At 44.0% G+C, this 14798-nt stretch overlaps 2 protein-coding genes across 9 annotated transcripts in view; one reads left to right on the forward strand and one right to left on the reverse strand.

Moving 5' to 3' along the window:
* EIF4ENIF1 (eukaryotic translation initiation factor 4E nuclear import factor 1) overlaps positions 1-14798 on the reverse strand; it is a 40419-nt gene that overhangs the window by 19852 nt on the left and 5769 nt on the right. For 5 of the 6 annotated variants that reach the window (XM_044275472.1, XM_044275471.1, XM_044275470.1 and 2 more), the window contains exons 3-8: positions 14610-14683; positions 14404-14531; positions 12074-12366; positions 11779-11986; positions 11190-11356; positions 9963-10098 (exon numbers count right to left, since the gene is read on the reverse strand). In XM_044275472.1, the coding sequence (XP_044131407.1) occupies positions 9963-10098; positions 11190-11356; positions 11779-11986; positions 12074-12366; positions 14404-14531; positions 14610-14683 (1006 nt within the window). The remainder of the gene's footprint in view (positions 1-9962; positions 10099-11189; positions 11357-11778; positions 11987-12073; positions 12367-14403; positions 14532-14609; positions 14684-14798) is intronic. The other variant, XM_044275469.1, reaches the window with a different exon arrangement.
* Positions 1-14798, forward strand: part of SFI1 (SFI1 centrin binding protein) — a 131880-nt gene that overhangs the window by 4482 nt on the left and 112600 nt on the right. The gene's annotated exons all lie outside the window — the stretch shown is intronic.

Consider the following 14798-nt stretch of genomic DNA (forward strand, 5'->3'; position numbering starts at 1 on the left):
TATATTGCTGTTGATTTCAGGCATCTGTTAAACTAACTTCTTTCTAAGGCCAGACTTAGAGGACATATGCCAGGGCTGGCCAACCTGCGGCTCCCCAGCTGTTGTAAAACTATAACTCTCAGCATGCCCAGTCTTCCTACAGCTATCAGCCTACATCAGGGAATGGTTGGAATTGTTGTTTTACAACCTGACATAGGCTAATTATGGTATTACCTTGTAGAGCGGCCCCCACTGATGCCATGGTTGTATTTTTATATTTTTCTTCAAACCCCCCATAGTTAGTCTGCTGTGGGTCCCCCAATGATTTGGCGCGCTGTATCATAATGAACTCGCAACAGGGAGGTGACCCAGTCTTCTGCTGTTGGAGTCTCCTTCTCCCTGGGTGTGAGCACGATCCAATCAGAGCGGACCGCTCACAGCCAGGGAGAAGGAGACGCCCACAGCAGAAGACTGCGTTTCTGCCTTGTTGCAAAGTTATAGCTTATTACAATACAGCGTGCCAAAATATCGGGGGACCACAGCGGACGAACGGTTTGGGGGGGGGGGGGGGGGGGGGGGGGAGGAGGAAGAGAATTGGAAATAATTCTCTTCCTCCTCCCCCCCAAACCGTTCGTCCGCTGTGGTCCCCCGATATTTTGGCACGCTGTATTGTAATAAGCTATAACTTTGCAACAGGGCAGAAACGCAGTCTTCTGCTGTGGGCGTCTCCTTCTCCCTGGCTGTGAGCGGTCCGCTCTGATTGGATCGTGCTCACACCCAGGGAGAAGGAGACTCCAACAGCAGAAGACTGGGTCACCTCCCTGTTGCGAGTTCATTATGATACAGCGCGCCAAATCATTGGGGGACCCACAGCAGACTAACTATGGGGGGGGTTTGAAGAAAAATATAAAAATACAACCATGGCATCAGTGGGGGCCGCTCTACAAGGTAATACCATAATTAGCCTATGTCAAAACTGATAAAAGGTCCTCTAACCCTTCTGGACAGGGCAAGCGTCAGCACCCGGCAAACGCCGGGTCCCACTGAGCTGCCATGAGCACTTCCATCAATACAGATGGAAGCTCTCATTGCTGTCATTTCACTTATGCAGTACCCCTCTGGTGGGCCGTCTGAGTCACATGAGACCAGCTGCTGCAGAGCTTCAGACATACCCCCTCATCACTCCATTCAGCAGGTTACCTTACCAGCTTCAGACAGCAGAGTTGGTCAGCGAGTCTGCACTGTGACTGTCTCTTCTCTATGGGACAGGAGGAGAACTCTTCGAGCTGCTTCTGGATGCTGCTTCATGCTATTTAGTTGTTTTACTGCCTCATTAAGCAGTTAGCCTCCATGACACCTGCCCCCCCATATCCTGTCCTATCTCATCCTCATGGAGCCCCTGCTGTCTCCTGTCCTCCCTCCTGTATCCAGAGCTCTTGTTCCAGCCTCCTATCTCCTGTTGCTGCCCTGCACAGACCTCCTGCCACTACTTCTTGTATGAATCCCCCTCAGAGCCCCTTCCTCCTACTTGCTGTGTTCACCCCTCCTGTCCATCCAGGGCCCCGGGCCAGTCTCACTCCTCTGCCTTTCATTATGGTGGCATCTGAACCGCATTCACCATAAGGACCTTCTAATGTCACAAGATCATGTGACTGTGGTAAGAGGGCACAGTATGGGGGGGGGGGGGGGCACAAACTGTACAGTGCCACTAGTCATTCCCTGTACTGTGCCCTCTTATACCCTTTTATCCGGTCACTGTATGGCGCTGTTATCCGGTCAATGTATGGCGGTGGTATCCAACAACTGGATGGCCATAACTATCCCTTTCCCTGCTCACGCCACTTTTTTTGACTTGGCATGCTAAAGACCTTTACGCCACAATCAGTGTCAGAAATACGCCTAACCGGAGCAGCGCAGGGAGCTGCGGTTAGTGAATGGTCGGACCGCCGGCTCTTCAGCGCTCCAGCATTGGGGGGGGGGGGGTCCTTACACACTGAGGGCCCCTTACACAGTAGAATGACCCCCAGTGCCAACATTTAGTATAATGATCCTCCATTCAGTATAATGACCACCAGAGCCATACAATATAATAACCCCCAGTGACCACCATACAGCATAATGCCCCCATTGACCCCTTCATACAGACAAACAGATCTGTCCCCATTGACTTACATTGTGTTCCAGGACGAATCCAATTGGCTCAGTTTCGTCAAGCGGACAGCAAAACACTTCAAGCAGCATTTTGGCGTCTGCCTCCAGGGCGGAATGCGACTGAACTGATGCATTCTGAGCGGATCCTTTTCCATTCAGAATGCATTAGAGCAAAACTGATCCGTTTTGGACCGCTTGTGAGAGCCCATGACTGATCTCACAAACGGAAAGCCAAAACACAGGTGTGAAACTAAGACTTTCTATATGAACATACTGCTCATCTTTTAAAAGCAACACTATCTCACAGAAGTGAACTAACATATACTGTATTTGACTGCACACCGACTGAATCCAGAACCTTCTAAAAAGAACTTCTTTGAATATTTGGACACCAGTTCCAACTCTAGGGAAACCTTGATCCCATGTAATTATACCCAACGGAACACATACCTATGTCCAAAGGCCTTTGGCCAATATACTATTATATCTTTTTATGTCAACATTGATTATTATTTTTATTATATCAATCTTTTCCCTATAGTGGTTTTAGAACTAAACCAACATAATCCTTAACTGAATACTTAACATTAAATATTTCTTATTTTAATCCAAATGTGAGTGTGCCATCACAATTCTTTCTCAATTTAATATATCCTGCCGGTTTTAGGTGTACCGGTGATTGAGCACCTCTATCCATACTGACTGACTGGTGAGCCTCAGGGACACTCCTATTTACAAGTGTGAAATAGCCTAAAATATATTTCTTTAGTAAATAGTATTGTATAATGCCTTCACTACCGAGCCACTTTTCACCTTAAAGTGACGTCAGATTAGCAAAATTTGGCCTGGGATTTATGTGGTAATAACTTTGGAAAAAAATATATTTTTCCTAATTTCCCTGGTTCTTTTCTGGCTCTTTGTTTACATGCAACAACAACAATCTCTGCCCCTCCCCCTGCACTGCTAAGGGAGTGGATACAAGAGCTGCCCTGAGTGACATGTCTGCCTGCTGGGAGACTCTGCAGCATGTTGTATATGTAGGACTACAAGTCCCAGCTGTATAATGACACTGCTAAGGGAGTGAATACAATTACTGCCCTGAGTGACATGTCTGCCTGCTGGGAGACTCTGCAGCATGTTGTATATGTAGGACTACAAGTCCCAGCTGTATAATGACACTGCTAAGGGAGTGGATACAATAGCTGCCCTGAGTGACATGTCTGCCTGCTGGGAGACTCTGCAGCATGTTGTATATGTAGGACTACAAGTCCCAGCTGTATAATGACACTGCTAAGGGAGTGAATACAATTACTGCCCTGAGTGACATGTCTGCCTGCTGGGAGACTCTGCAGCATGTTGTATATGTAGGACTACAAGTCCCAGCTGTATAATGACACTGCTAAGGGAGTGAATACAAGAGCTGCCCTGAGTGACATGTCTGCCTGCTGGGAGACTCTGCAGCATGTTGTATGTGTAGGACTACAAGTCCCAGCTGTATAATGACACTGCTAAGGGAGTGAATACAAGAGCTGCCCTGAGTGACATGTCTGCCTGCTGGGAGACTCTGCAGCATGTTGTATGTGTAGGACTACAAGTCCCAGCTGTATAATGACACTGCTAAGGGAGTGAATACAAGAGCTGCCCTGAGTGACATGTCTGCCTGCTGGGAGACTCTGCAGCATGTTGTATGTGTAGGACTACAAGTCCCAGCTGTATAATGACACTGCTAAGGGAGTGAATACAAGAGCTGAAACTATATGACTAGCTTAGAGATGGGTAGTTCAAGTAGTGGGTACCTTGTAACTATGTGGATATTTCTGGAAATTTGTATCTTTAAAAAAATAACTTTTATTGTTACTTGTATTAAAAAAAAATGCCCTTAGGTATTGGTGCATAAATGGAAAGATGGGGTGAGCGAGCACCCCAGTCGTGGTGCGTATGCAATAGTACTAGGGAGGATGAAGGAAAGAGGGGAAGGGGAATGCTGGGTCTCAGCCCCTAATATTGCCCTACTCAAAGGGCCCTTCTCCTGGTGTACTCCAACCTCCTATATACCCCTATGTGTGTCCCTATGCAGTGCTCCGACTGCCCAGCTTCGTCCTGAAGGGGTAGGGAAGGAAGGGGGGGGGGGGGGGGGGGGGGGGGGGGAGAAGGATTCCCTAGTGCTAGATTGGTACAGCACCCACAGATGGGCTCCCAGAGCCCTGGGAAACCACTGTGTACAGTGACACTGGACCAGTAGGGACCCTGAGCTGCCCTGAGTGCTGGGAGACTCTGCAGCATGTTGTATGTGTAGGACTACAAGTTTCAGCTGTATAATGACACTGCTTATACACACACAGGATCTTCCCCCTACCTTCTTGTGTAATGCTCTCTAGTAGATCAGCTCCAGTGCCCAGAATTGTCCCTGCTGCAGAGCTGTGCAGCTGAAGGGGTTAAGTATCCTTGCAAAGAGCAGACGGCAGTGAAGGGGGGGGGGGCGTGGCCAGCACAGTGAGTGACACAGGCTTGTAAAACGAACATCAGCAGCACAGGGAGAGAAGCTGACATCACAGGTCATGTGACCCTCTGTCAAATCTGAGAAACCAAGCACTGGAGATAAAGGGAGTGAATTGGAAAGCTGTTACATTTGCTTAGTTAGGAACATAGAAAGAATAAAAAAAAATAACTCGGATAACCCCTTTAAGGCCTCTTTCACACTTGCGTTGTCCGGATGAGTCGTGTACTCCATTTGCCGGAATTACACCCTGGATCCGGAAAAACGCAAGTGAACTGAAAGCATTTGAAGACTGATCAGTCTTCAAAATGCATTCAGTGTTACTATGGCAGCCAGGACGCTATTAAAGTTCTGGTTGCCATAGTAGTAGTGGGGAGCGGGGGAGCAGTATACTTACCGTTCATGCGGCTCCCGGGGCACTCCAGAATGACGTCAGAGCGCCCCATGCGCATGGACGACGTGATCCATGCGATCATGTCATCCATGCGCGTGGGGCGCCCTGACGTCACTCTGAAGCGCCCCAGGAGCCGCACGGACGGTAAGTATACTGCTCCCCACTACACTTTACCATGGCAAAACAGGACTTTAGTGTCCTGGCAGCCATGGTAACCATTCAGAAAAAGCTAAACGTCGGATCCGGTAATGCACCGAAACAACGTTTAGCTTAAGGCCGGATCCGGATTAATGCCTTTCAATGGGCATTAATTCCGGATCCGGCCTTGCGGCAAGTGTTCAGGATTTTTGGCTAGAGCAAAAAGCGCAGCATGCTGCGGTATTTTCTCCGGCCAAAAAACGTTCCGGTCCGGAACTGAAGACATCCTGAACGGATTTCTCTCCATTCAGAATGCATGGAAATAATCCTGATCAGGATTCTTCCGGCATAGAGCACCGACGATGGAACTCTATGCCGGAACAGAACAACGCAAGTGTGAAAGAGCCCTAACCAAGCCATTCAGATATTTTCTCGTGACACATTGCACTTCATGACAGTGGTAAATTTGAGTCGATATATTCCACCTTTATTTATAGAGGAATCCAAAAATTTACCAAAAATTTGGAATAATTCACAATTTTCTAAATTTGAATTTCTATACTTTTAAGACAGTATCACCTCAAAATAGTTATCAATCAACATTCCCCATATGTCTGCTTTTTGTTGGCATGATTTTGTAAATGTAATTTTTTTAGGACATTAGAAGGCTTTGAATTTTAAAAGCAATTTTTCAAGTTTTCAACAAAAATTTCCCAAACCATTTCTTTAAGCACCAATTCCGTTATAAAGTGATTTTGAGGGGCTTACATAATGGAAACCACTGATAAATGACCCCATTTTAGAAAATACACCCCTCATTTATTTAAAAATGAGTTGACAAACTTTAACCCTTGAGGTCTTCCACAAGAATTAAAAAAGGAAAATGGAGGAGACATTTAAAAATACATACGTTTTTGCAGATTTTTTTACATCAATTTTTCTTGAAACACCGCAAGGGTTAACAGCGAAATAAACCTCAATATACATTGCTCAGATTCTGCAGTTTACAGAAACACCCCATATGTGGTGGTTAACTGCTCTATGGGCACGTGGCAGTGGTCAGAAGGAAAGGAGCGCCATATGGATTTTGGAAGCAGATTTTGCTAGAATGGTTTTTAGGCACCATTTTGTATTTAAAGAGACCCTGATGTACCCTTACAGTGGAAACCCTCAAACAGTAACCCCATTTTGGAAACTACACCTCTTTAATGAGCGGTAATGAGCACTTTGAACCCCTAAGCTTTTTACAGAACTTGGAAACAAACACCCATATGTGGTGGTAAACTGCTGTGGGGGTAGGGGTGGGCGATATGGCCTAAAATCTATATTGCGATATAATTTTAAGCATGTGCGATATATAATAGCGATATATTGTTTTCTATTTTTTGGGGGGGGAGGGGGGGGGGGGGGTTTAAACATTTTCATTTTTTTTACTTATTTAATAACTATTAGCCTCCTTAAAGGGCTTCTGTCAGCCCACTAAACCGTTTTTTTTGTTTACTAATAATCCCTATACTGCGAGCTCCGCATACATAAGTTAAATAATCATTTTGGTTCAGTAGAATTTGATAAAAAGCTATTTTTAAAATATGCAAATTACCTTGCTACCAGCAAGTAGGGCGGCTACTTGCTGGTAGCAGCCGCATCCTCCGATCCTAATGACGCCCCCTCCGCATTGTGATTGACAGGGCCTGGGAACGGAATAGTTCTCTGCTGGCCCTGCCTGTTTGCATTTAAAATCTGGCGCCTGCGCCGCAGCCGTACCCATCGTCAATCTGCGCAGGCGCACTGAGAGGCGGTCGCTCGCTCGGCCGCTCCATCCTCAATGCGCCTGCGCCGATGATGTCACATCTACACCCGGCGCAGGCGCATTGAGGATGGAGCGGCCGCCTCTCAGTGCACCTGCGCAGAGAACGATTCCGATCCCTGGCCCTGTCAATCACAATGCGGAGGGGGCGTCATTAGGATCGGAGGATGCGGCTGCTACCAGCAAGTAGCCGCCCTACTTGCTGGTAGCAAGGTAATTTACATATTTTAAAAATAGCTTTTTATCAAATTCTACTGAGCCAAAATTATTATTTAACTTATGTATGCGGAGCTCGCAGCATAGGGATTATTAGTAGAGATGAGCGAACTTCTGTTTTAAGTTCGGCGTCTAAAGTTCGGCTTCCGGTTAGCGGAGAATCCCGATCTGGAACCGGATATGGATTCCGACTTCCGTTGTGGTCCGTGGTAGCGGAATCAATAATCGGCCATTATTGATTCCGCTACCACGGACCACAACGGAAGTCGGAATCCATATCCGGTTCCAGATCGGGATTCTCCGCTAACCGGAAGCCGAACTTTAGACGCCGAACTTAAAACAGAAGTTCGCTCATCTCTAATTATTAGTAAACAAAAAAAAAAACAAAAAAAAAAAACAAAACAAAAAAAAACACACACGGTTTAGTGGGCTGACAGAAGCCCTTTAAGGGCTAGAACCCTTGTCATATTCACCCTAATAGAGCTCTATTAGGGTGAATAGGACTTTACACTCTCCCTGCTGCCCTGTGCACACAACAGCAGGGAGCGGAGTCCCCTCCCCTTAACAGTGCCATCCACAGATGCCCCTCCCTGACGCTCACAGGAGTACATTTATAAACTAATCAGTAACTACTCATTGCTGATCTCTTTACTGGATACCTTACTATGTCTTAGCTTAGGTAACAGCAGGCAGCGCTCACCCACCGACGTCACACGCCTGCGCCGCCTAGTGGGAGGAGCAGGCACGTGACGTGAGTGAGCGCGGCCCGCCCGCACTGCCTGCTGTTACCGGAGCTAAGATAGAGTAAGGTATCCAGTAAAGAGATCAGCAATGATTAAAGTTACTGATTAGTTTATAAATGTACTCCTGTGAGCAGCGTGGCCCTGTATATTCTAACCCCCAGGTAAGCGTCCCTGTCACCATGGGAACGCCTGGGGGTTAGAATATACCATCAATGATTTACTGTCAGTCCATCCCCTCCTCCTGTTCTCAATAGTGGTCAGCGGCAGTCGCGCACAGTGGGGAGGGAGGGACTCCCTCCTCCACTGTGCCGGCTCAGGAGAACATGGTGCGCGCAGAGAGCACGATCATATCGCGGTCCGGCGATGTGCACAAAATCCATATCGTTGCACAAATTTATATCGCATATCACCCACCCCTATGTGGGGGCACATGGCAGGACTCAGAAGGGAAGGCGAGCCATATGTCTTTTGCAGGCAAGATTTTAATGGATTGGTTTACGGGTGCCATTGGTTTTTATTTTTTGATTGTCTTATGTGGCAGTTAATTTTTTGCTGGAGATGGTGATGTTTTCATTGGTACCATTTTGGGGTACATAACATTTTTTGTTTGCTTGGTATTACACTTTGTAAGGCAAGGTGACAAAGTCGGTTTTGTCTTTTTTTTTTACAGCATTTATCTTTGGGCAATTGTCTTTGGTACAGTCTCATTTTTTGCAGGATGAGATGACTGTTTGGTACCATTTTGGGCTAAATATGCCTTATTGATCGCTTGGTATAACACTTTGAGGCAAGGTGGCCAAAAAAATGGCTGTTTTGGCACTGGCGATGAGGAAAGGATTGAAAATTAAAACCACACTTCTGAAATGCCCTGGTCCCAAAGAGGGTCACTAGGCAGAGCAAGTGTCGGCCGGGGTAGAAGGAGATACCACAAACAAACAGATCGTAACCTGTTTTCTAAACTCCCATAGCAGTGAATAAAAGCTATGAAAACAGCAAAGCTTGCAGTGCTGTTTGCATAACACCCGAGTTATTGGAAACCGTGTAGTTTGCTGTGCTGCACTGTAGTTCCCATTGACTACTATCGAGTAATAGCCTGTGCGACCATTAAATGTCATTTTAATATAATTCAGCATGAAAAATTAGTTAATTCTGTAAGTTACCGTTAGAAAAAGCCTCCATTTGTAAGACCCGGATCTCAAGAAAATTCCCTTGCCCTGCGCAAAGGAAAGCATTGGAGCACGAAATGATCCAATGCCCATATCAGAGGGGCTGCCTAGGTTCAGCTCTGAACCCGGACAACCCCTTTAAATCAGTTTAGAAATGTTCATGTCCACCTACTGAGGTAGTCACACATGCTCAGTTCCAGCCTTCAACCGTATATACTGTTAAAAGGCTGACAGTTACAGGAAGAGAGCTGTAGTAGAACTGACACAATGCACGAGCTGCCACTCTGAAGAGATTCTAGCAGAACAATTTGGTGTAATGAATAGGGAGATCTCTGGATCTATGTGAGGTACAGGGCTGGTTCTAGCTTTGCTAGAGATTGTCATGTACTATATAATGTCTTTCACTTGCTACATGAATAATGGCAATGGTGTAAGGCAGGGATGCCCAACATGCGGCCCTCCAGCTGTTGCAAAACTACAACTTCCAGCATACCCGGACAGCTTACAGCCATCAGCAGGGCATTATGGGAGTTGTAGTTTTGAAACAGCTGGTTTGAGGATGCCTGGTGTAAGGAAATAGCAAAGTGTGGCCAGCTCTAATGCTTCAGTAACTGGCCAGCATTGTAGACAAATTTGCCAGATCTCCGCGTGACACCATTACAGTAAATGAGTCAGCGGACACTCTGGTAACAGCCAGCAATGCCGGAAGCAGAGAGCTCCAGCAGGCTGTTCTCCCTTTGAACAGCCTATCAGAAATATAGCCGGCAGTATGAAACAGGCCTTAAGGCATCATTGTTTATACCAAGGATAAAAAAAATAAAGTTGCATAATTTTAAATATGCAGTATAGACAAATTTGATGTGGATTTTACCTGCTAGTCTTTCTAGCTCCTCGTGAGGAGTGGACCTTAGACTGCTGGATCGACTTCCAGAGTGGCTGTGATTGGAGAACCACTGGCTGAATCTGCTAGCAGATACAGACCCTTCCCCTAGCACATCCTCAATCATCTGTAGGAAGAAAGACATAGTCAGCCTGATAAGTGCCACAGAGTCAACTGGAACACTGGGGTCTTGAGCGGCAATGGAGTTAAACTTACTTGTAGGTGATGGGAATGTTCTGTAGCTGCAGAATATCTGCTCTGAACACGAAGTCCTTTATTTTGGAGTAGTTTTAAATCCCCCAATACCCAGAATAGTTCACATGAAAATGCAGTAAAGTTTGCAAACTACAAATCAAAGATACTTTCACTCTGCAGACACTTCATCTCATTTGAAGGTAGATTAGACGCAGCAATTTAGAAAAACCACACAAAAAAAAAAAACCAACCTTCAACTTGGGGTAAAAATAACCAAGATAAGCTAAAGCACAAGTCAGACTGAACAGAATTGTATGGCTGAGCAAAAAACTATTAAATTAGGCCAAGTACTAAATTCACTTCATGAAGCACAAAAATAAAATATATATTTATATTAACCATTCTATGAAGATTGACATCATGGTGATATATCAAGCCAGGTAAAAATACAACCCCACACCATCTTAGTGCTTACCCACAAGTGCACACCAAGAGGAAGTGATTTTTTTCCATGAGAGTACCTCTCAACTTACGTGCAACTGTTGTGTATTCTAGATCGCTACTAACCAAATCACCTTTTCTCACCCATATACTAACAAATCTTTAAAGGGAATGTATCACCTATTTTAATACCAATTATGACTTTCAGGCAGCCATCTTGGCCAGGCTTCAGTTAACAGCATTCAGATATATATTTTACTGCAACCACACTGACCACAAGACTGATATACAGCCACTGCGAGTGGTGTGATCCTGTATTGTCTATATATAAGAGACATTATCTGTCATCACAATCCTGACTGTGAAGACAATGAGATGACTGCTAAAAAGCAACTTCTACAGAATAGGAAGTGTTAGCCCATTATTAGGATCAGTGGCCAAAGTGAAAACTGCAAGTTTTCAGAATTGCATACATGACATGGAGAGATATAAAATAAATCTTAAAAATAAGATGACACATTCCCCTTAAACAGGAGCTCTGCTTAGAACGTGGTCACATGCAGTCTACTCAATGGTACTCACCGAAGCCAAGCCAGGAACACTCTTATCTAGGTTAAAAAATTCATTGAAGTCAAATTCTCCAGGTGCTGGTTCTGGCAGAACAGCTCTTTGAGGCACTTCCTGATCAGCAGTAGATTCTGGAGGAAGAGTTGGCTCTTCCTCCAAGACTCCTCCGTTGTATTCAAACCCTGGTAACACAAAGTTAAAAGCTAAAAATACAACATATACATATTTTACACTCTTTATATTTTAAGCACAACTGCATACACAATACATTACAGATATTGTCCTGACAAACAGATTTTTTTTTGTTGAGCCAAAGCAAGAATTGTGTTGGAAGGGAACGTAAAATATTTATAACTTATGAGCTGCACCTACTTTTTGCTTCGATTCAAAAACTGCCATAAAAACCTGTGTGAATCTACCCCAATGTGGAGACTAAAACATATGGGGGGGGGGGGGGGAGAATAATATTTGGTATCGCTGTTATTTATACCTAAAAATCAACTCTAAAATGTATAACTCTGTGGCAATATTGCTAGTAATGTGAATTGGCCAATCCCTTTAATATATCAATACATATGCTTAAACTTTACAAGAGGTACCGAACCCTTGCCTTCCTTCACAGATGATGTTCGTTTCCGTGTTCGTTTTCTTCCCTTCTGATCTTCCTCCAGGATCTTGTCATCAAACCCCGTGAGCTCTATTGTCTCTGACTGGCTTGTTGGTCCACCGGAAAACCACTCCGGCTCCTCTTCTGTGTAAGAATCATTTCTTCTGCGTTCACCAAACACTCTTTTACTGTCACCATACTCCCTCTGTTCCAAAATACAATTTATCCCATTTTTAAAAACCAACTTATGAAGAAAAAATTAAGCCAAATAAAACTGCATAAGTGATCTTACTCTAAAACGCTTATCTTTGTACTCCTTTTCTCGTTCTCTTCCATCACGAAGTTCTCTACCATCTTTTTCTCCACCTCTTAAGTCACGTTCAAACCCTCTTGCAGCTACTATTCGCCCACTACCAATCCTTCGACTGCCGGCCAGACGGAGGCTCTCATTTTCCTTGTTATCCAGAGGGCTCCCAGCTCGACGTGAGCTCACAGCAGCAGTCACATGACAACCTCCCCCAAAACTTCTTCTCTGTGGACTTAGAACCACATCAAGGTCATCCTCCTTAACACGCTCCCTGGGATCTGAAAAAAATAAAATAAAATTTAACATTTAAATGAAAAAAAAAAAAAAAAAAAAAAAAAAAAAAAAAAAAAAAGATAGATAAATTTAAATCTACACATGCACTTTAATGCAATACATACACATTAAGACAATGCACACTACTATCATTTTATAAAATACTCCAGACCCCCCCAAAAAAACAAAACCAGGAGAAGATGACACAGTAGTGAGCCAGCACTACATACAGCATACTTCCATCCATTAGATGTCCTCCATCCATTGACATCTCCTGTCATGAAGACGTTCTCTTTAGGGTCTATTCACACGTCCGTTTTTTTCTTTCCTGATCTGTTCCGTTTTTTGCGGACCAGATCTGGACCCATTCATTTTCAATGGGTCCTGGAAAAAAAAAAAAAAAAAAAAAAAAAAAAAAAAAACGGACAGCACAATGTCAGATTTTTTTTCAGGACCCATTGAAAATGAATGGGTCCAGATCTGTTCCGCAAAAAACGGAACAAATCAGGAAAGAAACAACGGACGTGTGAATGGACCCTTACTCTTCTCCTTTGTTTGACCCAGACCGCCATTACAGATTCTTTCAGCCGCATCTAGGATGTGCCGAGTTTGTTACAAACTGGTTATTTTTCTATAAGCATCCCCACATTTTCAACATAACCTCTCCACTCTGGTTTCCCAACAATGTCATTCTGCTGCCCCTCCCAGCCCTGTGCCCTCCAATGCCCCTGCTAAAAAAGTAGACCGTGTCACTATAGTGCCTCCAGTAATTATAACTCCCCCAGTAATAATAATGTCTGCTAAAACGCCCCCAGTAATAATAAAAGGCTATAGTGCTCCCAGAAGTCATGCCTGTATAGGGTCCTCAAAAATAATGTCCCTGTGATAGAAATGCCCCTACACTGTACAGTGCATCCAGCATTAATCTCCTATTTTACACCCCAGGTAAAAATGCCACTATAGTGCCCTTAGGAGTAATGTCCATGTACAAAAATAAATATAGTGCCCCAGGATTAAAACTCCCCCAGTGCATCCAGTAATGTCCCATATAGTGACCTCATTAAAAAATGCCCTGGTAATGCCCACTATAGGGCCGTGTTTAAAGTCCCAAGTGGCCCTTACTGTCCCCTGTATTAAAAATTCCTCTAGAGCGTCCCAATTATACTACCAGTAACTTCCCCCACAGCGCCACCTACAGTAGTAACGTCCCCCACAGGGACCCCATTAAGTAATGTCCCAAAGTGCCCCTTCAGTATCATGTCCCCAATGCCCACTTCATTGCCATCTTTCCTGTTAGTAAAGGCCCCCCCAAGTTACATACAAGAATGTATGTAATAGTTCATAACATTAAACGCTTGAATTTAAAACCAAGAGCTTAGATAGAACTCAGGTAAAATATTCAGGGTTTTACTTCCTGGTTTTGCATAAGCGAGCAGCGCTGGACGCATTTTCAGCAAGGTTAGATGCAGATAACTTTGAAAACCATGAATATCGGCTGATAATCTGTAAATCTGATAATCGGTTGATGCCTAGCCTGCATACGGGTTTCCCCTGGAACTAATATACACACACTGTCCAGATGGGGGACAGCGATATTATGGTTCATTTTGGTTTCAGTGAACTTCACAACTGGTTTGCAGCTTACAGTGGTCCCTCAAGATACAATATTAATTGGTTCCAGGACGACCATTGTAACTTGAGTAAATCGGTTCCAAAGCCCCAAAATGTCATCCAAGATAAAGAAAAAAAATATATAATTAAGATTTAAGAAAAAAAAAAAAGGAAGATGACAGACCAATAAAACAAGTCCTTACATATAACAGTCAGGAAAAGCTGCTTACTAGCAACTAATCCAGCTATATTACCAGAGAAGTGGCCTTGATTGGTTGGATCTGAGTCTGAGACATTGTATGTGGAGTCTAGTTTCAACTTACGATGGGTCAGACCATTGTATGTTAAAAATATTGTATCCTGAGGGATCAGTGTATTCTCTAAAAATGCATATTACTGACAACTTGTGCATAAAAGCTGTGATATTTTACCTGCTATCCTACGCTTAAGAGAAGTTCTTTCTGCATCAGACTCTTTTTTTAATAAGTCAATTGGAGAACTGCGGCCAGAATTTGGGTAGAGAGATGCATGCCACTTTTCAGGATCCCAAACGCCATCACTATAAAAACAGAAAGCAGATATTTATTACAAAGAAATGAAGGTAAAGCAAATCATCTTAAGGCCATTTTGAACATACCTGTTATATTTATCTGATAAACAGGACGGCCTCTGTTTTGAATGCGGCAGCTCTTTAATATCTAGAAGTTGTTCCTGTTAAAGTGGAATAAAACAAGATGTCATGTCTTTGGGACAAATCAATCCATCTAGCAAAATATACTAGAAGTGTACTAGATAAAGACAAAAAAAAATAATTATATAATAATGA

Source organism: Bufo gargarizans, chromosome 1 (assembly GCF_014858855.1).
Source record: "Bufo gargarizans isolate SCDJY-AF-19 chromosome 1, ASM1485885v1, whole genome shotgun sequence".
Lineage (NCBI taxonomy): Eukaryota > Metazoa > Chordata > Amphibia > Anura > Bufonidae > Bufo > Bufo gargarizans.